The sequence below is a fragment of the Aegilops tauschii genome, chromosome 4 (assembly GCF_002575655.3).
Source record: "Aegilops tauschii subsp. strangulata cultivar AL8/78 chromosome 4, Aet v6.0, whole genome shotgun sequence".
NCBI lineage: Eukaryota > Viridiplantae > Streptophyta > Magnoliopsida > Poales > Poaceae > Aegilops > Aegilops tauschii.
The window spans coordinates 367,491,073-367,514,643 of NC_053038.3; the positions used below are offsets into that span (position 1 = coordinate 367,491,073).

At 47.0% G+C, this 23,571-nt stretch overlaps 1 protein-coding gene across 1 annotated transcript; it reads right to left on the reverse strand.

Annotated features, from left to right (window-relative positions):
* Positions 1–524: 524 nt before the first annotated feature.
* On the reverse strand, positions 525–2,776 carry LOC109743770 (aspartic proteinase PCS1). The gene has a single exon (XM_020302858.3). The coding sequence runs from the start codon at positions 2,094–2,096 to the stop codon at positions 753–755; it is 1,344 nt and encodes a 447-aa protein (XP_020158447.1). The 5' UTR covers positions 2,097–2,776; the 3' UTR covers positions 525–752.
* Between the last annotated feature and the right edge of the window lie 20,795 nt (positions 2,777–23,571).

Consider the following 23,571-nt stretch of genomic DNA (forward strand, 5'->3'; position numbering starts at 1 on the left):
TCCACGCGAAGTATGAGGAGTCGGTGGCATCGAGGACGACGGGGACACGTTCGTGAATGTTGATGTCGCGGATGTCAGCAGGGTCCGGCCCGGCGAAGGGGTTGGAGTAGGTGGAGGCGGTGGATGACATGGCGGCGGCGCGGTGGTGAGAGGAAGAGGCGGCGGCTATGGTTTGGGGAGGGAGTGGCGCGGCAGGAGGGTGCGGCGCGGCGGGAGAATCGGCGCAGCAGGGGGAGGCGGCGCGGCAGGGGAGGTGGGGCGCGGCGCGGGGAGGGGAAGTGCGGCGCGAGAGGAAGCGGCGGCGGCGGCTGCAGATGGCGGCGACGGCGGCCGGAGGCGGCGGCGGCTAGGTTAGGCGGAAGCGGGAGAGGATCGACTTGCGATAGGTAGCATGTAGAGAATGATTTGGTGCATCGATATATCATTGATCATGCACTAGGCACATATATATATATATATAGGTACAAGGGATGTAATTGGTATCTTGTCTTTTAAGATACACGTACATAGGGAGACAGGCCTACTACGCATGTTCAACAGCTCGTATATGTATTCGCATAACAATACAACAATGAAGTTCGTAAATAACCAGTAGTTCACCACTGGCAGCAGCAGGTGATCGGAGAGTGACCGTCTCTAATACTCGCCCTCTGCTAACGATACGTGCCCTGCCACTGCCGCTGCCGCTAGTATTTCGCTGTACTTTTACACGACGACTACACATTGACTGACGCAATGCCACTAGACAAGAACTACACTTGGGCGCCGAGGCGCTTGGTGGCGAGCTCACAGCGCGCCGGCGCGAAGCCGACCCGGCCGTTCTGAAGGTCGTACTCCACCCACACGTCCTGCTGGTGGTGGTGCCCGATCACGTACGCCGACATGCCCGCCATGTCCGAGTTCCCGAACGTCAGGCACCACACAGCCTCCTCCCCCTCCTCCCCGCGCCGCTCGCCGGGTACACTGTACAGGAGCTTCTCCCCGGCCACGGCCACCTCCGCGCCGCGGAGTACCAGGCCCACCTCGGGGAGAAGCCGGCTTGCCGCCGACACTCGCTCCTCCGGCCCGCGGAAGCACGCGTCGAACGCGCTCTGGAACACGAAGCCCGGCTCGCCGAGCGGGGCGAGCAGCGACCGCGTCTGGTTCAGGAATTCGCCCTTGAGCGCCGCGTAGGCGTCGGCCAGGAGGAAGGTGAACTGCGTGCCGGAGTCCACCATTGTCTGCCCGGCGCCCGTGTGGTCCGGCGTGAGCACGGACTTGGGGATGGCGAGAAGGGCGCGCCCCACGCGGATGCCCTCCAGCTGCACGGAGTAGGCCACCCTGTCGAAGTACGGCAGCGGCTGGGAGATCTCTATCAGCGGCGTGTAGTTAAGTGGCGGGGCCGAGCCGCCGTCGCCGCCGAGGAGGAGGATGCCGGGTTCTTCGCCGGGGGCGATACAGTAGGCGAAGCGGAGGGTCGCCGTCTGCGTCACGAAGGACAGGCTGCCACGGTTCATGCCGAGGAGGCCGGTCGCCGCCTCCGACGGGTCCGTGGCATTGTTGTTGGTGGCCGTGCTGGAGGAATAGGAGGTGATGCAGCCGAACAGGACGGGCACGGCCTGGGCTCCGAGGACGAAAGTGTCGGCAACCAGGAGGCCGTCGGCCGAGGAGGCGTCTGCGTAGGAGATGGAGACGCGGCAGGCGGTGGACGGCGGCGCGTCACAGAACGGGCGGACGGGCAGGTCACGTCCGCGCCACACGCACGCCGGCGACGAGCAGGCGACCGCGCCGTACGTCAAAGAAGCTGACGAATTGAACGGCGCAGGCGGCGACACGGAGCTCCCGTTGCAGAGCAGCCAGGAGAGCTCGCTGCCCGTGTCGAGCACCATCGTGACGTTCTGCGGCGGCGTGCCGACAGCCACCGACACCGTCAGGCTCACATTGTGGCGGAACCGCAGCCGGTTCGCCGGCGCTCGCGGCGGGGCCGCCACCTGCTGCAGCCTGAGCGGAAGAAGAACCGCTCCCCCAGCCCTACCTTCTCTACCAACGCCGAGGCTCGCCGCCTCCGCTCTCGCAAGAGAGAGGAAGAGGAGAACGATAAACGAGTCCATGTCCATTGGCGGGCAGTTTCTACTTTTCTATCCGCGCTCTGCCTGGGGTTGAAAACTTGAAATGAAATGAAAGTGAGCAACTGTCAACCAACTGCAGGTGCTTTGCATGGACCTGCAACCACTGGTCCAAATCCAATCCACGTCTACACCGTGTCGTCCTCCTAATCTGCTTCCATGGACAGTATTTAACATCTGACCCGTCGTCGTCTCCTCTGCTGTTTTCCATAAGCACCCGGGTAATAATGTGTTTGGTGCAGCAGTAGCGGTGGCAGTAGCAGTACGTGCGCCACAGCTCTCTCTTCTTTACTCCGTGTGGGCTCCGAGAAGGGGACATGGTCCTGAGGGAGCTCATGAATACGTACTACTCCGGCGGTCCGGCCAGGTATCGCGGCCCGGCTCACCAGAGACAACAATATAACAGGCATCTGGTGCTCGCCGTCGTCGACCAAGACTTTCGGCCTTTAGGGGGCGAGTGGCTTTCAGTGCAGCTGCTCAGGGCAAGGCATTGCCACGGCCTCTTGTTGGGCTTGTCGGAAGGGAAATCTCCCTGTCTGCGGTTGAGAAATCCCTGGTGATAACAGCTGGAGGATGACTGGAACACATGGCGAGAACTCATCCTTTTATGCCTAGAGTAGTTGCCAGCACTCTATGCATCCGTGCAAAAAAGAAAGAAAAAGAAACTATGACAGGACCGGTTAAACGCCACACCCACGAGACCCTTTTCCGGGAGGACATTTTGCCCGTTTTTTACCCATGTTTACAGTGCATGATTCCTGCAGAAATCGGTAAATTTCGCATTCCCCCATTTCAAACCAGCTCACAGCGGAGCCTGCAACTTGTGGAGGCCCTTCCAAACGGACTAATGATTCCGGAAGCTACAGTGATCATGGGATGGCGACGGCCATCTTGTTATTTGGCGTCGCATGTGACGTGCTCTGCCACAATAGCACCATATGAGATGACAGGCCATGGACCTGCCAACTCGAAACCTTTTACCTTTGCGAACTCCGGTGATTGAAAGCACATTTTCATACGTGAAAGCGAAGCAAGCACGCGTGCATCTGACAGTGTACCCCATCCGATCCTGTCGCGGCGGTACCAAATGCAATTGAAGTTCGTGTTTTGACCCTTCTGGCATACAAATTCAGGATCTGACCTTGGTTGGATTTTTTTTTTGAAATTTGACCCTTTTTCTTACCGCCAGTGGCCCTGACGGTAGGGTACTAATCCACGTCAGCGCGCGGAGATGACCGTCGTCCCTCTCCGTCACACCCTACCGCCAGGGACCCTGGCGGTAGGGTGCGAGCAGTTATTTCGCCCGAGACCCCGCGCCCCTGCCCATCTCCCCACCCCTCCCCTTCTCCCCGTCGGCAGTTTCTTCTTGCTCCCCCCTCACCCCTATCTCCCTCTTTCATCTCCTTCACTCTCCCCCTTAGATCTTCACCGTTTCTTCATCGTTTTTGCGGATCAAGATGGCCCCGAAGAGAGAAACGTAAGCTCCTCCGATCCCTTCAAGTAGTTTTTGCAAACTTGCTTCCGATTTGACACATTATTTGCTTGAAATCCCTCATATTTTTGAACTTGGATTGAATTTTTTTCACCTAGGATTGTTTTAGCTTGATTCTAGTTCTAGTTCTTAGTTCTTTAGTAACTAGTGGTATTGAACATGAAGTCTAATCAATAGTTCATATCTTAGTGTAAAGATGAACCCTAGTTCATGATTTTTTTTGTTAAATAAATTATGATGTAATGCATGTGGGTGGACTTGTTTTGTTTTATGATGCATGTTGATATGATGATATGAAGATGTTGTTTGGAGAAAATACATTCAAGATTAACTCTATTTTAAAACAAAATTGTTTTAAAAAATGATGATATGATGGATGTTGGAGGATTTTATTTTGATATGATGCATGCTGATATGATTTGATCCATCATGTGTAGTAGATGTTGTTGGAGGAATATGCTTAAGATGAACCCTAGTTCATGTAACCAAGAAAATTTATTTTTTGTTTATGTATGCTTATGCTTGTGATGTTTTTGTTTATCAAATTTTATTAAGGCGGGCACCTCTTGCGGACAACATCGGCCCACGGTACTCCATGCTTGACTACGCATTCGACAAGGGTCATCGTTTCATGGAGAACGGATTGGTAAGTAATATGAAGGAAATATTGATCAAAGTTTTCGGATTGATGAAAATAAGTTCCTAACTTTTGCCGTCCACTTTTTGACAGATGCTCCAGCCACTGCGCATGAGGGGTCACGGGGTTGCCGGGGATATGGACTACGACGAGCGCTACACGCCATACTTTAAGAGAGCCCGACTGTTGGGTTTCGTGTTGCAGTTCAAGCGTCAGCCGCCGACGCTTGTCCACGCAGCTCTGACAGCTTTGATTGACCGGTGGCGACCGGAGACCCATTCTTTCCATCTGCCATGCGGGGAGATGACGGTGACCCTCGAGGATTGGTCGATGATTACTGCCATGCCGATCGAGGGTCATGCACTCACCGGGCGAGTGGAGAGGACCAACTGGCAGCAAAGGGCTACCACCCTCATCGGCGACTGCCCCGTGTTGGGGAACGTAGCAGAAATTCAAAATTTTCTACGCATCACCAAGATCAATCTAGGAGTAATCTAGCAGCGAGGGGAAGGGGAGTGCATCTACATACCCTTGTAGATCGCGATGCGGAAGCGTTGCAAGAACGCGGATGAGGGAGTCGTACTCGTAGCGATTCAGATCGCGGTTGATTCCGATCTGAGCACCGAAGAACAGTGCCTCCGCGTTCAACACACGTGCAACCCGGTGACGTCTCCCACGCCTTGATCCAGCAAGGAGAGAGGGAGAGGTTGGGGAAGACTCCATCCAGCAGCAGCACGACGGCGTGGTGGTGATGGAGGAGCGTGGCAATCCCGCAGGGCTTCGCCAAGCACCGCGGGAGACGAGGAGGAAGAGAGGTAGGGCTGCGCCAAGAGAGACAGGAAAACTCATGTGTTGGGCAGCCCTAGACCTCAACTATATATTGGGGGGGGGGGGGGCTGCGCCCCCTCTAGGGTTCCCACCCCAAGGGATGGCGGCCAGCCCTAGATCCCATCTAGGGGGGCGGCCAAGGGGAGGAGAGGGGGGCGCCACTAGGGTGGGCCTTAAGGCCCATCTGGACCTAGGGTTTGCCCCCTCCCACTCTCCCATGCGCCTTGGGCCTTGGTGGGGGGCGCACCAGCCCACCTGGGGCTGGTCCCCTCCCACACTTGGCCCACGCAGCCTTCTGGGGCTGGTGGCCCCACTTGGTGGACCCCCGGGACCCTCCCGGTGGTCCCGGTACATTACCGATAGCACCCGAAACTTTTCCGGTGACCAAAACAGGACTTCCCATATATAAATCTTTACCTCCGGACCATTCCGGAACTCCTCGTGACGTCCGGGATCTCATCCGGGACTCCGAACAACATTTGGTAACCACGTATATCTATTCCCTATAACCCTAGCGTCATCGAACCTTAAGTGTGTAGACCCTACGGGTTCGGGAACCATGCAGACATGACCGAGATGTTCTCCGGTCAATAACCAACAGCGGGATCTGGATACCCATGTTGGCTCCCACATGTTCCACGATGATCTCATCGGATGAACCACGATGTCGGGGATTCAATCAATCCCGTATGCAATTCCCTTTGTCTAGCGGTATGTTACTTGCCCGAGATTCGATCGTCGGTATCCCTATACCTTGTTCAATCTCGTTACCGGCAAGTCTCTTTACTCGTTCCGTAACTCACATCATCCCGTGATCAACTCCTTGGTCACATTGTGCACATTATGATGATGTCCTACCGAGTGGGCCCAGAGATACCTCTCCGTTTACACGGAGTGACAAATCCCAGTCTCGATTCGTGCCAACCCAACAGACACTTTCGGAGATACCTGTAGTGCACCTTTATAGCCACCCAGTTACGTTGTGACGTTTGGTACACCCAAAGCATTCCTACGGTATCCGGGAGTTGCACAATCTCATGGTCTAAGGAAATGATACTTGACATTAGAAAAGCTCTGAGCAAACGAACTACACGATCTTGTGCTAGGCTTAGGATTGGGTCTTGTCCATCACATCATTCTCCTAATGATGTGATCCCGTTATCAACGACATCCAATGTCCATGGTCAGGAAACCGTAACCATCTATTGATCAACGAGCTAGTCAACTAGAGGCTTACTAGGGACATGGTGTTGTCTATGTATCCACACATGTATCTGAGTTTCCTATCAATACAATTGTAGCATGGATAATAAACGATTATCATGAACAAGGAAATATAATAATAACCAATTTATTATTGCCTCTAGGGCATATTTCCAACAGTCTCCCACTTGCACTAGAGTCAATAATCTAGTTCACATCACCATGTGATTAACACTCACTGGTCACATCACCATGTGACCAACATCTAAAGAGTTTACTAGAGTCAACAATCTAGTTCACATCACTATGTGATTAACACTCAATGAGTTCTGGTTTGATCATGTTATGCTTGTGAGAGAGGTTATTAGTCAACGGGTCTGAACCTTTCAGAACCGTGTGCTTTACGAATATCTATGTCATCTTGTGGATGCTACCACGCGCTATTTGGAGCCATTTCAAACAACTGCTCTACTATACGAATCCGGTTTACTACTCAGAGTCATCCGGATTAGTGTCAAAGTTCGCATCGACGTAACCCTTTACGACGAACTCCTTTTCACCTCCATAATCGAGAAAATTCCTTAGTCCACTAGATACTAAGGATAAGTTCGACTGCTGTCATGTGATCCATTCCCGGATCACTATTGTACCCCTTGACCAACTCATGGCAAGGCACACTTCATGTGCGGTACACAGCAAAGCATACTGTAGAGCCTACGTCTAAAGCATAGGGGACGACCTTCGTCCTTTTTCTCTCTTCTGCTGTGGTCAGGTCTTGAGTCTCACTCAATACTCACACCTTGTAACACAGCCAAGAACGCCTTCTTTGCTGATCTATTTTGAACTCTTTTAAAATCATGTCAAGGTGTGCGTTCTTTGAAAGCATCATCAGGCGTCTTGATCTATCTCTATAGATCTTGATGCCCAATATGTAAGCAGCTTTATCCAGGTCTTCCTTTGAAAAACTCCTTTCAAACAACCCTTTATGCTTTCCAGAAATTTTACATCATTTCGGATCAACAATATGTCATTCACATATACTTATTAGAAATGTTGTAGCGCTCCCACTCACTTTATTGTAAATACAAGTTTCTAACAAACTTTGTATAAACCCAAAACCTTTGATCACTCCATCAAAGTGTATATTCTGACTCCGAGACGCTTGCTCTAATCCATGGAAGGATCGCTGGACCTAGCATACCTTTTAGCATCCTTAGGATCGACAAAACCTTTCTGATTGTATCACATACAACTTTTCCTTAAAAACTGGTAAGGAAACTTGTTTTTGACATTCATCTGCCAGATTTCATAAATGCAGCTAATGCTAACATGATTCCAACGGACTTAAGCATCGCTACGGATGAGAAAATCTCATCGTAGTCAACTCCTTGAACTTGTGAAAATACTCTTTGCCACAAGTCGAGCTTCATAGATGGCAACATTACCGTCCACGTCCGTCTTCTTCTTAAAGATCCATTTATCTCGGATTTCATGGCTTTTAACCATTTGTCAGAATATGGGCCCACCATCGCTTCTCCATAGCTCGTAGGTTCATTGTTGTCTAGCAACATGACTTCCAAGACAGGATCACGTACCACTCTGAAGTAGTACGCATCCTCGTCGTCCTACGAGGTTTGGTAGTGACTTGATCCGAAGTTTCATGATCACTATCATGAGCTTCCACTTCAATTGGTGTAGGTGCCACAGGAACAACTTCCTGTGCCCTGCTACACACTAGTTGAAGTGACGGTTCAATAACCTTATCAAGTCTCCACCATCCTCCCACTCAATTCTTTCGAGAGAAACTTTTCCTCGAGAAAGGACTCGTTTCTAGAAACAATCACTTTGCTTCCGGATCTGAAATAGGAGGTATACCCAACTGTTTCGGGTATTCTATGAAGATGCATTTATCCGCTTTGGGTTCGAGCTTATCAGCTTGAAACTTTTCACATAAGCATCGCAGCCCCAAACTTTTAAGAAACGACAACTTAGGTTTCTCTAAACGGTGTCGTCTCAACGGAATTGCGTGGTGCCCCTTTTAAAGTGAATGCGGTTGTCTCTAATGCCTAACCCATAAACGATAGTGGTAATTCGATAAGAGACATCATGGTATGCACCATATCCAATAGGGTGCAGTTATGATGTTCGGACACACCATCACACTATGGTGTTCCAGGCGGTATTAATTGTGAAACACTTTCCACAATGTCTTAATTGTGTGCCAAACTCGTAACTCAGATACTCATCTCTATGATCATATCACAGACATTTTATCCTCTTGTCACGACGATCTTCAACTTCACTCTGAAATTACTTGAACCTTTCAATAATTCCAACTTGTGTTTCATCAAGTAAATACACTCAGCATCTACTCAAATCATTCGTGAAGTAAGAACATATTGATATCCACTACATGCCTCAGCACTCATTGGACTGCACACATCAAAATGTATTACTTCCAACAAGTTGCTCTCTTGTTCCATCTTACTGAAAACGAGGCCTTTCAGTCATCTTGCCCATGTGGTATGATTTGCATGTCTCAAGTGATTCAAAATCAAGTGAGTCCAAATGATCCATCTGCATGGAGTTTCTTCATGCACATATACCAATAGACATGGTTCGCATGTCTCAATCTTTTCAAAAACGAGTGAGTCCAAAGATCCATCTACATGGAGCTTCTTCATGCGTTTTATCCCAATATGACTCAAATAGCAGTGCCACAAGCATGTGGTACTATCATTACTTTTGGCATGAACATGTGTATCACTACGATCGAGATTCATTTTAGGTGCAAGACCATTGAAGGTATTATTCAAATAAACAGAGTAACCATTATTCTCCTTAAATGAACAACCGTATTGCGATAAACATAATCCAATCATGCTCAACGCAAACACCAAATCTCGATGGTAGAGGGAGCATGCGATGCTTGATCACATCAACCTTGGAAACACTTCCAACACATATCGTCATCTCACCTTTAGCTAGTCTCCGTTTATTCCGCAGCTTTTATTTCGAGTTACTAACACTTAGCAACCGAACCGGTATCTAATACCCTGGTGCTGCTAGGAGTACTAGTAAAGTACACATTCATATAACATATATCCAATATACTTCTGTCGACCTTGCCTGCCTTCTCATCTACCAAGTATCTAGGGTAGTTTTGCTTCAGTGACTGTTCACCTCATTACAGAAGCACTTAGTCTCGGGTTTGGGTTCAACCTTGGGATTCTTCACTAGAGCAGCAAATGATTTGCCGTTTCATGAAGTATCCCTTTTGCCCTTGCCCTTCTAGAAACTAGTGGTTTTACTAACCATCAACGATTGATGCTCCTTCTTGATTTCTACTTTCGCGGTGTCAAACATCGCGAGTTGCTCAAGGATCATCATGTCTATCCCTGATATGTTATAGTTCATCACGAAGCTGTAATAGCTTGGTGGCAGTGACTATGGAGAACCATCACTATCTCATCTGGAAGATTAACTCCCACTCGATTCAAGCGATTGTGGCACTCAGACAATCTGAGCACATGCTCAACGATTGAGCTCTTCTCCCTTAGTCTGCAGGCTTAAGAAATTTGTCAAAGGTCTCATACCTCTTGACGTGGGCACTAGTCTGAAATCCCAATTTCAGTCTTCGGAACATCTCATATGTTCTGCGACGTTTCAAAAAACGTCTTTGGTGCCACAATTCTAAACCGTTAGCAATACGCACTGAACTATCACGTAGTCATCAAAACGTGTATGTCAGATGTTTCGTAACATCTACAGACGACGCTGAGGTTCAGCACACCGAGCGGTGCATTAAGGACATAAGCCTTCTATGCAGCAATGAGGACACTCCTCAGTTTACGGACCCAGTCCGCATAATTGCTACTATTAACTTTCAACTAAATTTTCTCTAGGAACATATCTTAAACAGTAGAACTAAAGCGCAAGCTATGACATAATTTGCAAAGACCTTTTGACTATGTTCATGATAATGAAGTTCATCTGATTAATGAACTCCCACTCAGATAGACATCCCTCTAGTCATCTAAGTGATACATGATCCGAGTCAAACTAGGCCGTGTCCGATCATCACGTGAGACGGACTAGTCATCATCGGTGAACATCTCCATGTTGATCGCATCTACTATACGACTCATGTTCGACCTTTCGGTCTCTTGTGCTCCGAGGCCATGTCTGTACATGTTAGGCTCGTCAAGTCAACCTAAGTGTTTTGCTTGTGTTTCGAGGCCATGTCTGTACATGCTAGGCTCGTCAACACCCGTTGTATTCGAACGTTAGAATCTATCACACCCGATCATCACGTGGTGCTTCGAAACAACGAACCTTCGCAACGGTGCACAGTTAGGGGGAACACTTTCTTGAAATTTTAGTGAGGGGTCATCTTACTTACTACCGTCGTTCTAAGCAAATAAGATGCAAAACATGATAAACATCACATGCAATCAAATAGTGACATGATATGGCCAATATCATTTTGCTCCTTTGATCTCCATCTTCGGGGCACCATGATCATCTTCGTCACCGGCATGACACCATGATCTCCATCATTGTATCTTCATGAAGTTGTCACGCCAACGATTACTTCTACTTCTATGGCTAATGCGCTTAGCAATAAAGTAAAGTAATTTACATGGCGTTATTCAATGACACGCAGGTCATACAAAAAATAAAGACAACTCCTATGGCTCCTGCCGGTTGTCATACTCATCGACATGCAAGTCGTGATTCCTATTACAAGAATATGATCAATCTCATACATCACATATATCATTCATCACATCTTCTGCCATATCACATCACATAGCACATGCTGCAAAAACAAGTTAGACGTCCTCTAATTGTTGTTGCAAGTTTTTACGTGGCTTGTATAGGTTTCTAGCAAGAACGTTTCTTACCTACGTAAAACCACAACGTGATATGCCAATTTCTATTTACCCTTCATAAGGACCCTTTTCATCGAATCCGTTCCGACTAAAGTGGGAGAGACAGACACCCGCTAGCCACCTTATGCATCTAGTGCATGTCAGTCGGTGGAACCTGTCTCACGTAAGCGAACGTGTAAGGTCGGTCCGGGCCGCTTCATCCCACAATGCCGCCGAAACAAGATAAGACTAGTAGCGGCAAGAAGAATTGGCAACATCTACGCCCACAACTGCTTTGTGTTCTACTCGTGCATAGAAACTACGCATAGACCTAGCTCATGATGCCACTGTTGGGGAACGTAGCAGAAATTCAAAATTTTCTACGCATCACCAAGATCAATCTATGGAGTAATCTAGCAGCGAGGGGAAGGGGAGTGCATCTACATACCCTTGTAGATCGCGATGCGGAAGCGTTGCAAGAACACGGATGAGGGAGTCGTACTCGTAGCGATTCAGATCGCGGCTGATTCCGATCTGAGCACCGAAGAACGGTGCCTCCGCGTTCAACACACGTGCAGCCCGGTGACGTCTCCCACGCCTTGATCCAGCAAGGAGAGAGGGAGAGGTTGGGGAAGACTCCATCCAGCAGCAGCACGACGGCGTGGTGGTGATGGAGGAGCGTGGCAATCCCGCAGGACTTCGCCAAGCACCGCGGGAGAGGATGAGGAAGAGAGGTAGGGCTGCGCCAAGAGAGACAGGAAAACTCATGTGTTGGGCAGCCCTAGACCTCAACTATATATAGGGGGGGGAGGGGGCTGCGCCCCCTCTAGGGTTCCCACCCCAAGGGGTGGCGGCCAGCCCTAGATACCATCTAGGGGGCGGCCAAGGGGAGGAGAGGGGGGGCGCCACTAGGGTGGGCCTTAAGGCCCATTTGGACCTAGGGTTTGCCCCCTCCCACTCTCCCATGCGCCTTGGGCCTTGGTGGGGGGCGCACCAGCCCACCTGGGGCTGGTCCCCTCCCACACTTGGCCCACGCAGCCTTCTGGGGCTGGTGGCCCCACTTGGTGGACCCCCGGGACCCTCCCGGTGGTCCCGGTACATTACCGATAGCACCCGAAACTTTTCCGGTGACCAAAACAGGACTTCCCATATATAAATCTTTACCTCCGGACCATTCCGGAACTCCTCGTGACGTCCGGGATCTCATCCGGGACTCCGAACAACATTCGGTAACCACGTATATCTATTCCCTATAACCCTAGCGTCATCGAACCTTAAGTGTGTAGACCCTACGGGTTCGGGAACCATGCAGACATGACCAAGACGTTCTCCGGTCAATAACCAACAGCGGGATCTGGATACCCATGTTGGCTCCCACATGTTCCACGATGATCTCATCGGATGAACCACGATGTCGGGGATTCAATCAATCCCGTATGCAATTCCCTTTGTCTAGCGGTATGTTACTTGCCCGAGATTCGATCATCGGTATCCCTATACCTTGTTCAATCTCGTTACCGGCAAGTCTCTTTACTCGTTCCGTAACTCACATCATCACGTGATCAACTCCTTGGTCACATTGTGCACATTATGATGATGTCCTACCGAGTGGGCCCAGAGATACCTCTCCGTTTACACGGAGTGACAAATCCCAGTCTCGATTCGTGCCAACCCAACAAACACTTTCGGAGATACCTGTAGTGCACCTTTATAGCCACCCAGTTACGTTGTGATGTTTGGTACACCCAAAGCATTCCTACAGTATCCGGGAGTTGCACAATCTCATGGTCTAAGGAAATGATACTTGACATTAGAAAAGCTCTGAGCAAACGAACTACACGATCTTGTGCTAGGCTTAGGATTGGGTCTTGTCCATCACATCATTCTCCTAATGATGTGATCCCGTTATCAACGACATCCAATGTCCATGGTCAGGAAATCGTAACCATCTATTGATCAACGAGCTAGTCAACTAGAGGCTTACTAGGGACATGGTGTTGTCTATGTATCCACACATGTATCTGAGTTTCCTATCAATACAATTGTAGCATGGATAATAAACGATTATCATGAACAAGGAAATATAATAATAACCAATTTATTATTGCCTCTAGGGCATATTTCCAGCACCCCGGTGCTAAGGGTAACTGTACATCCGGTGTATCGTTGCCCTGGCTCTCAGAGCACTGGAAGACATGCCCCAAAGACGCCGATGAGGCGACTGTGGAGTGGTACGCGAGGGCCTACCTGTGGTATCTTCTCACGGAGGTCGTGTTTCCAGACAGCTCCGGAAACTCTGCCAACTGGTCGTATCTGTTCTTCCTAGCCGACTGGGATGAAGGGTACAGTTGGGGGACCGCATCTCTCGCCTACCTATACCGTTCGGTAAGAGAGTATCTAATTGCCTACCTACGAAAGTATGTCCATGACATTTTGTTATATCTGATCCTCATTTGATGTTTTGCAGCTTGACGACGCAACCCAGAGGACGGGAGACAAGTCCAATATGGGTGGCTTTGTCTGGGCCCTCTCCATTTGGATGTGGGAGCGGCTGCCGGTGGGGTGTCCGGAGAAGATGCCAAGATGTCCATGGGGTGCCTATAGAGAAGACGGCGACGAAACTCAACACCCCACCGTAGCTTACGAGTGGACGTTGTCAAACTCTACACGGGCCTAAACAAGACTTCGTACAAGACCTACACCAATGAGTTGGACGCTTTGACGCATACGCAGGTATATGAACTCGCTCACCACCTTTCTCTTTGATTCAACTTTTGACCGAGAGTGGGAACTTACCAATGTATATGTAATAGGTAAACTGGTGGACGTATCATGACCGAGAGTGGGACTTCAATCTGAACATGATCTGCAATGCGGACAGTGGTCTTTGGCGGTGCATCGTGCCCATGATTGTGTGTACGACGTCGAGTGGCACTTGCCACACCGCGTGGCCACGCAGTTTGGGATGTATCAGCATACCCCATCGGGCCCGCCGACCGATACAGGCGGCCACGCGCTCCATATGTGAGTGCGCTTGTTCTTCGTGCCCACGATTTCATTGCGTTCGACTTTATTATGATGTTTCTTGTGGCCTATGCCTTGCAGGATGAGCCGGCAGAAGAATCAGTCGATCACAGACTGGGGAGAGGAGCATAAAACTCATGTGACGGAGTGGAACCGACAGAGGTACCATAAAGATGGGGAGAGGAAAGTGACTGACTCGGATGCTTACCTGGGCCGACACATGAGATGGTACAATGATGGCCAGAAGCACCGTCTTAGTCTCAGGCCTCGGTGGACGGCGGAAGACATCGCGAAGCTGGAGAGGGATGACCCCGAGGAAGAGGCCTACCAGACCGGCATCAGAGACATGCATAGTGGATTTAGGGAGTTTGCACCCCTCATCAACAGAGTGGTAAGTTTGAACCGACGGTTGTATTTAAATTATTTTATTCGTCATCGTGACTGACTTATGCCGTTATAGTCCGGTGAGCTGAACAGATGCATCTTTGAAGCCTCAGATGCACTAGGTGATGCCCCCGGGAGCGTACAATCTGAGAACAAAATGAGGGGAACGATGAAGGTACAATTTTAGCCTCCTCGGAACATATGCATCTTGTTCACTTGCAATCATAAATCTGATACTTATTATGCCCTTGTTTCATTGTGAGTGCAGAAGTTCGTGAAGCGTTGTCGCAAGCTGGTAGGGCTGCTTGGGTGTGCTGGAGTTGGGTCGGCTGAAGCTTATCAGCCTGTAGCCACACAGGGACACATCGGCTCATCGAGCAATGTTCCCTCGTCGTCTAGGTTGGTTGAGGAGGAGGAGGAGGAGGAGGCCACACATGAAGAAGGGGAGGAGGAGGAGGATGAGAGCAATGGGGAGGAGGAGTACGATGAAGATTATGGACCTCCACCAACTCAATCATCTCAACCATCTCAGCTGCCGAAGAGGAATCCGCAGAAGAAGGATTTGTTGAGTCCGGACCCTTTCTAGAGACCGGTTACTCGACGGCCCAAGAAGAAGACTGAAGAGACTCGTTCAAAGAGTAACGAGGACCGTACCTCCAAGAGGGGAAGGAGCAAGTAATTCTGCTCTTGGATACATGGCTCTTGTAGTTGGGTTGTCTAGTGGTTGTGAAACTACGTGGAACTTTGTGTTTGCTATTTGTGGAACTTTGTCTTAGCTATTTGTGAAACTATGTGGAAATCCGTTTACTAATTAGTTGGACTTCGTTTGACATGTCTATTTACTTGGTGTTTTATTAATGTGTATGTGATGCCCAAGTTTAATTGTTTGAGATCTGTGATATTGTTGTGATACTGCTGTGATATTATTGTGATACTGTGATAATCCCCAAGTGCAGGGAATCATCGTAGCAATTCCCAAAGGTGGAAGTGATAAGTATGGAGTGTCGAACCTACAAGGAGCTAAAGGTAAGATCAATATTCTCTCAAGTCCTATCTGCCACTGATACGACTCTACGTACACCGAACGTTTGCTTCCAACTAGAAACGAGAAATAAAACTACATTGTGGGTATGAAGAGGGTAACTTTGTATGATATCGAAGAGCTAAATATAAAAGTAGGTGCTGTTATCATAAAGTTAGAATATATTACTAAATATTATAAATAGCGAGTGTGGAATAATGATGGGTCAGTGTGCGGAATTGTCCTAGGCAATTGTTAACAAGATCGGTAATCACTATTGCAATTTCATATGAGGGAGAGGCATAAGCTAACATACTTTCTCATCTTGGATCATATGCACTTATGATTGGAACTCTAGCAAGAATCCGCAACTACTAAAGATCATTAAGTAAAACCCAACCATAGCATTAAAGCATCAAGTCCCCTTTATCCCATACGTCGTGACCCACTTATCCGTGTTTATGCTTCTGTCACTCAAGCAACGCAGACAATAAGTAAACCATGGACATATTGCAACACCCTACAGCGGGAATCCCTCACGCTTGCGCGACACGGAGGGCACCATAGGACAACACCAAAATAAAACATACAACTCATACCAATCTAGATCATCAATCAACCCAAGAGACAAAGGATATCTCCTCAAAACATCATAGGATGGCAACACATCATTGGATCATAATATGTGGCATAAAGCACCATGTTCAAGTAGGGATTATAGCGGGGTGCGGGAGAGTGGACCGCATAAAAGAGATGAGGATGGTGATGATGATGCTGATGTTGATGAAGACGATCACCGCGGCGATGATTCCACTCTCGATGGCACTCCGGCGCCACCAAGAGAGAGGAGGAGAGGTTCTCCCCCTTGTGCTTCCTCCTCCATGGCCTCCCCCTGGATGGGGAGAGGTTCTCCCTCTGGTCCTTGGCCTTCATGGCGATGATGGCCCATCCGGGATCCTCCTCCATGGCCTCCGGTGATGATGGCCCCCTCCGGCAGGGTGCCGGAGAGGGCCTAGATTGATTTCTCGTGGCTACAGAGGCTTGCGGCAGCGGAACTTCCGATCTAGGTTAATTTCTAGACGTTTGGGTATTTATAGGAGAGGTTGGCGTCGAGAACAAGTCAGGGGGCCCCACGGGTAGTCCACGAGGCACAGGGGCGCGCCCAGGGGGTGGGCGCGCCCACACCCTCGTGGGGCCCACGGGACTCCCCTCCGGTAGATTTTTGTTCCGGTATTTTTTATATTTTCCAGAAAGATTCTCCGTTGATTTTCAGCTCATTCCGAGAACTTTTATTTTTTCACAAAAACAACACCACGGTAGTTCTGCTGAAAACAGCGTCAGTCCGGGTTAGTTCTAATCAAATCATACCAAAATCATATAAAACAATAGTAAACATGGCATGAATACTTCACAAATTATCGATACGTTGGAGACGTATCAGCATCCCCAAGCTTAATTCCTGCTCGTCCTCGAGTAGGTAAATGATAAAAGAAATAATTTATGAAGTGTGAATTCTAGCAAGTTATTAAGTTTGATCAATGATAGTTTCAAACACTTTTTATAGCATCATTATATATCATAACAGTAGCTCAACTCATAAAACTTTTCATGATCAAGTAACAAGCTATTCACATGTTAAAGTATAGATCATAAACTTTCTTGAAACTAACAAACTATATTCTCAGTCATCAAACAATTGCAATTCATCTTATTTTCAGGAAGGGTCTATGTCAGAGCTTTGATTTAGCAAACTCCACATACTCAACTATCATTTAATCTTTCACAATTGCTAACACTCACGTGATATTTATGGGTTCAAAGTTTTAATCGGACACAGAGAAAGATAGGGGCTTATAGAGTCGCCTCCCAACCTTTTACCTCAAGGGTAAAGTCAACAATAATAGTTCATGATAACTTACATCCAATTGGATATATATATATCAGGATCTTTCCAACACAATGCGCTTGCCAAAGGATAAAATGTAAAAAAAGGAAAGGTGAAGATCACCATGACTCTTGTATAAGGTATAAGACAAGAATAAAAGATAGGCCCTTCGCAGAGGGAAGCAGAGGTTGTCATGTACTTTTAAGGTTGGATGCACAAAATATTAATGCAAAAGAACGTCACTTTATATTGCCTCTTGTGATAGAGACCTTTATTATGCAGTCCGTTCCTTTTATTTCTTCCCTATCACAAGTTCGTATAAAGCTTATTTTCTTCGCACTAATAGATCATACATATTTAGAGAGCAATTTTTATTGCATGCACCGATGACAACTTACTTGAAGGATCTTACTCAATCCATAGGTTGGTAGGGTGGACTCTCATGGCAAAACTAGTTTTAAGGGATGTTTGGAAGCACAAGTAGTATTTCTACTTGGTGCAAAGAATTTGGCTAGCATGAGAGGGAAAGGCAAGCTCAACATGTTGGATGATCCAAGACAATATAACGTTTCAGATATAGGAAAACATAACCCATTAAGTTGTCTTCCTTGTCCAACATCAACTTTTTAGCATGTCATATTTTAATGAGTGCTCACAATTACAAAACATGTCCAAGATAGTATATTTATATGTTAAATCTCCTTTCCTTCAATATTCTTTCATGAATTGTTCAAGTGACCAATTCTACGTTTGCTAACTTTCAATAAGTTTACTACCTATACTTATTCTGTGTGAAGTCATTACTCCCCATGTTATAAGCATATGAAACATATATAAATTCAGATTTATGATATTCAATTCATTCAACCATTTACTCATAGGATATGCGTGAAGCACGTGAGTAAATGACAAACTACTCAAAAAAGATATAAGTTAAGAACACTGAGTAGGCAAATAATTAGCTAGCCATGGGAGGATTCTATTTCATTAAAGATTTCAGATCTAATGATTTTATTCAAATAGCAAGTAAAATTGAAAATATGCTCCAAGCAAAACACATATCATGTGATGAATAAAAATATAGCTTCGAGTAAGGTATACCGATAGTTTTGAAGACGGAAGATGGGATGCCAACCGGGGCATCCCCAAGCTTAGATGCTTGAGTATCCTTTGAAATATTTAATTGGGTTGCCTTGGGCATCCCCAAGCTTGAACTCTTGCTTCTCTTTATTCTTCTCATATTTATAGCTCCTCGATCTTCGAACACTTCATCCACACAAAACTTTAACAAAAACTTTATGAGATCCGTTAGTGTAATAAAGCAAACTACCACTTTAAGGTACTGTAATTAACTCATTCTTTATTTATATATGTGTTAAACCTACTGTATTACAACTTCTCAATGGTTCATACCCCCCCCCCCCCCGATACTAGCCATAGATTCATCGAAATAAGTAAACAACACGCGAAAAACAGAATCTGTCAAAAACAGGACAGTCTGTAGTAATCTGGAAGTTTAGTAAACTTCTGTAACTCCCAAAATTGTGAAATAAATTTGAAAATTTGAACAATTCGTACAGAAGTAATGTGCAAAAAGTTTCAGACTCATTTGACCTTCCAGTAAAAAAATGTAAAATCACGCGCTATAGCCAAAGTTTTTGTTTTTGTTCTGCACATAGTAAACAAGCAATCTAATCATCCTAAAACCAAAGCTTGGCACATTATTTTTATAATATAATGGATACACAAGGGGATAATTATTTACAGAGAAACTTCCATGAAAAATTCTACATTGTTTCCATGAGCATGAACACAAGTGCTCAAGGTCGACCCTCACTTCTTCAATGCATAACTTTCCAATCACTTCTCTTATTGAAAAACTTTTTAGGCATGAGAGGCAAGTAATTTTTTTTGCATTTTCATTCTTTAAAAAAATTGTATGCTTCACCCACAACTAAACGGAAACAAAAAGGAAAAGCAAAATCTACTTAGTGAAGAAAGCAAACAAGCACACACGAGAATATCAACCCCACGCTATTGCTCCCCGGCAACGGCGCCAGAAAAGAGCTTGATAATCCCCAAGTGCGGGAATCATCGTAGCAATTCCCAAAGGTGGAAGTGATAAGTATGGAGTGTCGAACCCACAAGGAGCTAAAGGTAAGATCAATATTCTCTCAAGTCCTATCTGCCACTGATACGACTCTACGTACACCAAATGTTTGCTTCCAACTAGAAACGAGAAATAAAACTACGTTGTGGGTATAAAGAGGATAACTTTGTATGATATCGGACAGCTAAAATATAAAAGTAGGTGCTGTTATCATAAAGTTAGAATATATTACTAAATATTATAAATAGCGAGTGTGGAATAATGATGGGTCGGTGTGCGGAATTCTCCTAGGCAATTGTTAACAAGATCGGTAATCACTATTGCAATTTCATATGAGGGAGAGGCATAAGCTAACATACTTTCTCATCTTGGATCATATGCACTTATGATTGGAACTCTAGCAAGCATCTGCAACTACTAAAGATCATTAAGGTAAAACTCAACCATAGCATTAAAGCATCAAGTCCCCTTTATCCCATACGTCGTGACCCACTTATCCATGTTTATGCTTCTGTCACTCAAGCAACGCAGACAATAAGTAAACCATGGACATATTGCAACACCCTACAGCGGGAATCCCTCGCGCTTGCGCGACACGGAGGGCACCATAGGACAGCACCAAAATAAAACATACAACTCATACCAATCTAGATCATCAATCAACCCAAAGACAAAGGATATCTACTCAAAACATCATAGGATGACAACACATCATTGGATCATAATATGTGGCTTAAAGCACCATGCTCAAGTAGGGATTACAGTGGAGTGTGGGAGAGTGGACCGCGTAAAAGAGATGAGGATGTTGATGAAGACGATCACCGCGGCGATGATTCCCCTCCCGATGGCACTCCGGCGCCACCAAGAGAGAGGAGGAGAGGTTCGCCCCCTTGTGCTTCCTCCTCCATGGCCTCCCCCCTGGATGGGGAGAGGTTCTCCCTCTGGTCCTTGGCCTTCATGGCGATGATGGCCCCTCCGAGATCCTCCTCCATGGCCTCTGGTGATGATGGCCCCCTCCGGCAGGGTGCCGGAGAGGGCCTAAATTGATTTCTCGTGGCTACAGAGGCTTGCGGCGACGGAACTGCTGATCTAGGTTAATTTCTGGAGGTTTGGGTATTTATAGGAGAGGTTGGCGTCGAGAACAAGTTAGGGGGCCCCACGGGTAGTCCACGAGGCACAGGGGCATGCCCAGGGGGGTGGGTGCGCCCCCACCCTCGTGGGGCCCACGGGACTCCCCTCCGGTAGATTTTTGTTCCAGTATTTTTTATATTTTCCAGAAAAATTCTCTGTTGATTTTCAACGCATTCCGAGAACTTCCATTTCTGCACAAAAACAACACCACGGTAGTTCTGCTGAAAACGGCGTCAGTCCGGGTTAGTTCTAATCAAATCATACCAAAATCATATAAAACAATAGTAAACATGGCATGAATACTTCATAAATTATCGATACGTTGGAGACGTATCATACTGCTGTGATATTGATTTTGAAAAGAAGCAAGCAATTAAGCTTGAAACCATAAAACATAGGACCCTACCGCCACGGACCCTGGCGGTAGGGTCACACAGCCTCCCGTCACCCCCCTGGCGGTAGGGTGAACCTACCGCCATGACACTTTGATATTTCATTACAGAAACTTTCCGAGGCAAAAACCCAGCCACGTAGGGTCAGACGGCCTACCGCCAGGGTCCCTGGCGGTAGGGTACTTATCCACGTCAGCTCGGGCAAACGGCCGCCGTCCCCCTCCGTCGCACCCTACCGCCAGGGCCCCTGGCAGTAGCCTGTCTAACCCTACCGCTAGAACCCCTAGCGGTAGCAAAAAGGTCAAATCCCAGAATTCTTTCCAACCGGGGTCTGATCCTGAATTTGTATGCGAAAAGGGTCAAAACACAAAATTTTGCCCCAAATGCATCGTGCGAAGAGAACCGTGCTACCGAGCAACGTGTTGTTTTTTAGGTGTGAGGACGGGGGCAACTCTAGCAGATCTTTGTGATCTAAAATATGTACCATGGGCTACCAATGCACTAGAAAACTGCTTTGTACAATGGTAGTGATAGATCCAATGGAGGTTTTGATTCATACATGAGCATGATGGGTAAGACCATGGGTGTCTTTTTTCTTCTTCGAAAAGGCCATAGGCCATATATGAAATAAAATCAGACCTTATAAGAACTTTCTTATGAGAATAAATTTTTTTACAGACAAGTCCTTGCAAAAATCAGTACCATCTTCTTTCTGCACCACTGGTGACGCGCCATAAGTAAAGCTCGTTGTCACCTCTGGGCCTCCATCTCACCAGGGCAAACCTTGTTGAAACCCATGAGCATGTAGTTGATGTAGATCAGAAGACATCGGTGACCGCAAACTGGATAGATCGTTGTCCCAAAGGAGCCGGCACCAAGGAGGGACATAAGATAATTCTAACTCCAGCAAGACAACTGAGGAGGACACAAACCTCACAAGTTCCACAATGAAGTTGTTCTCAAGTGTAACAAGTCAGAAGCTTGGCATGGCCTGTTCTTTGGTGATCGTTAATCACAACCATTTTAGATTTTGTGTGTGAAAGAATCGATATAGTCGATTAGAGAGGGGTGAATAGACGACTAACAGTTTTTAGTCTCTTTTCCAATTTTAAGGGATACAACAAGAATATAGGCTATCTAGATACGCAACTAGGTCGACAACCTATTTGGCAAGCTTACAAAAAACAACAAGCTAGATAAGACACACAATAATGATAGCTTGCAATAAGTAAGTGAAGAGAAAAATAAACCACAAATGGAGATGATGATGTTATTCCCGAAGTTTCCTCCTTTGAGGGAGGTACGTCTCCGTCGCAGAGGTGTGGCTAACAGTTTTTAGTCTCTTTTCCAATTTTAAGGGATACAACAAGAATATAGGTTATCTAGATATATGCAACTAGGTCAACAACCTATTTGGCAAACTTACGAATAACAACAAGCTAGATAAGACACACAATAAAGGGGCAGTTTGGTTCTAGGCCTAACCATGCCACACTTTTCCATACAATATTGCCACACTTGCCTAAGGTTAGTTCTTCAAAATGAGAGCCACAAGTTGGCAAGCCTAAGGGAATCTTGCCACACTTTTTGAGTGTATGTGATGTGGGACCCTAGTGTGGCTTGCCTAAGGTGTGGCTTGAACCAAACGCCCATCCAAATTGGTCAAACTTGCCTAACCTTAGGTGTGGCAACCTTAGGCAAACTTAGTCTCAAACAAAATAGTCCTAAAGATAGCTTGTAATAAGTAAGTGAAGAAGAAAATAAACCACAAATGGAGACGATGATGTTATTCCCGGAGTTTCCTCCTTTGAGGGAGGTACGTCTCCGTCGGAGAGGTGTGACAACACAATGCTCAGCAAGCGCCATAATGGCTCACCTTATTCTCTGCATGTCCTCGCACAATCTAAGGTGTCAGGATCCACTACACGGTGCCCTTGGAGGCGATGACCGTACCTTCACAAACAAGGTTCGAGCAATCTGCACAACTTAATTCGAGGCTCCCAACACTACCATGAAGCCTTACACCACAATGACTGAGCTTTGAGGTGACCTCTTCTGTCTAGGCTGCCCAAACACAAAAAAAAACAAAAACAAGATCTAGTAGGAAAAACAAGGGGATGTCAAATTTTCTACGGTGGAGCGATTGATCTAGGTCTTCTCTCCCAAGTCGTAGAAGATCAAGAAGTTTTGGTGGCTAGGGAGAGAGGTTTAGGAGTTTAAGCTTTGGGCGACAATGGAGGAGCGAGAGGAAAGAGCTAGGTCATCTTGGGGACGAAGGCCCCCTTTTTATATGCCCCCTCCAAATCCAACCATTGCCCTAGTTTTCACTAAGCGGTACTACCGGTGCGGACAACAGTACTACCACAGTCCCATACGGGTTGCACTGCAAGTTCCCAAGCGGTACTACCACACAAGACACCGGTGGTACTAGCTATTATGAAATAACGGTACTGTTGTAACAGTGTCGCCTTAGTACCGTGGGCCA

Coding starts and splice junctions, on each gene's coding strand:
- LOC109743770 (XM_020302858.3), bottom strand. CDS start 2,096: ATGGACATGGACTCGTTTATCGTTCTCCTCTTCCTCTCTCTTGCGAGA.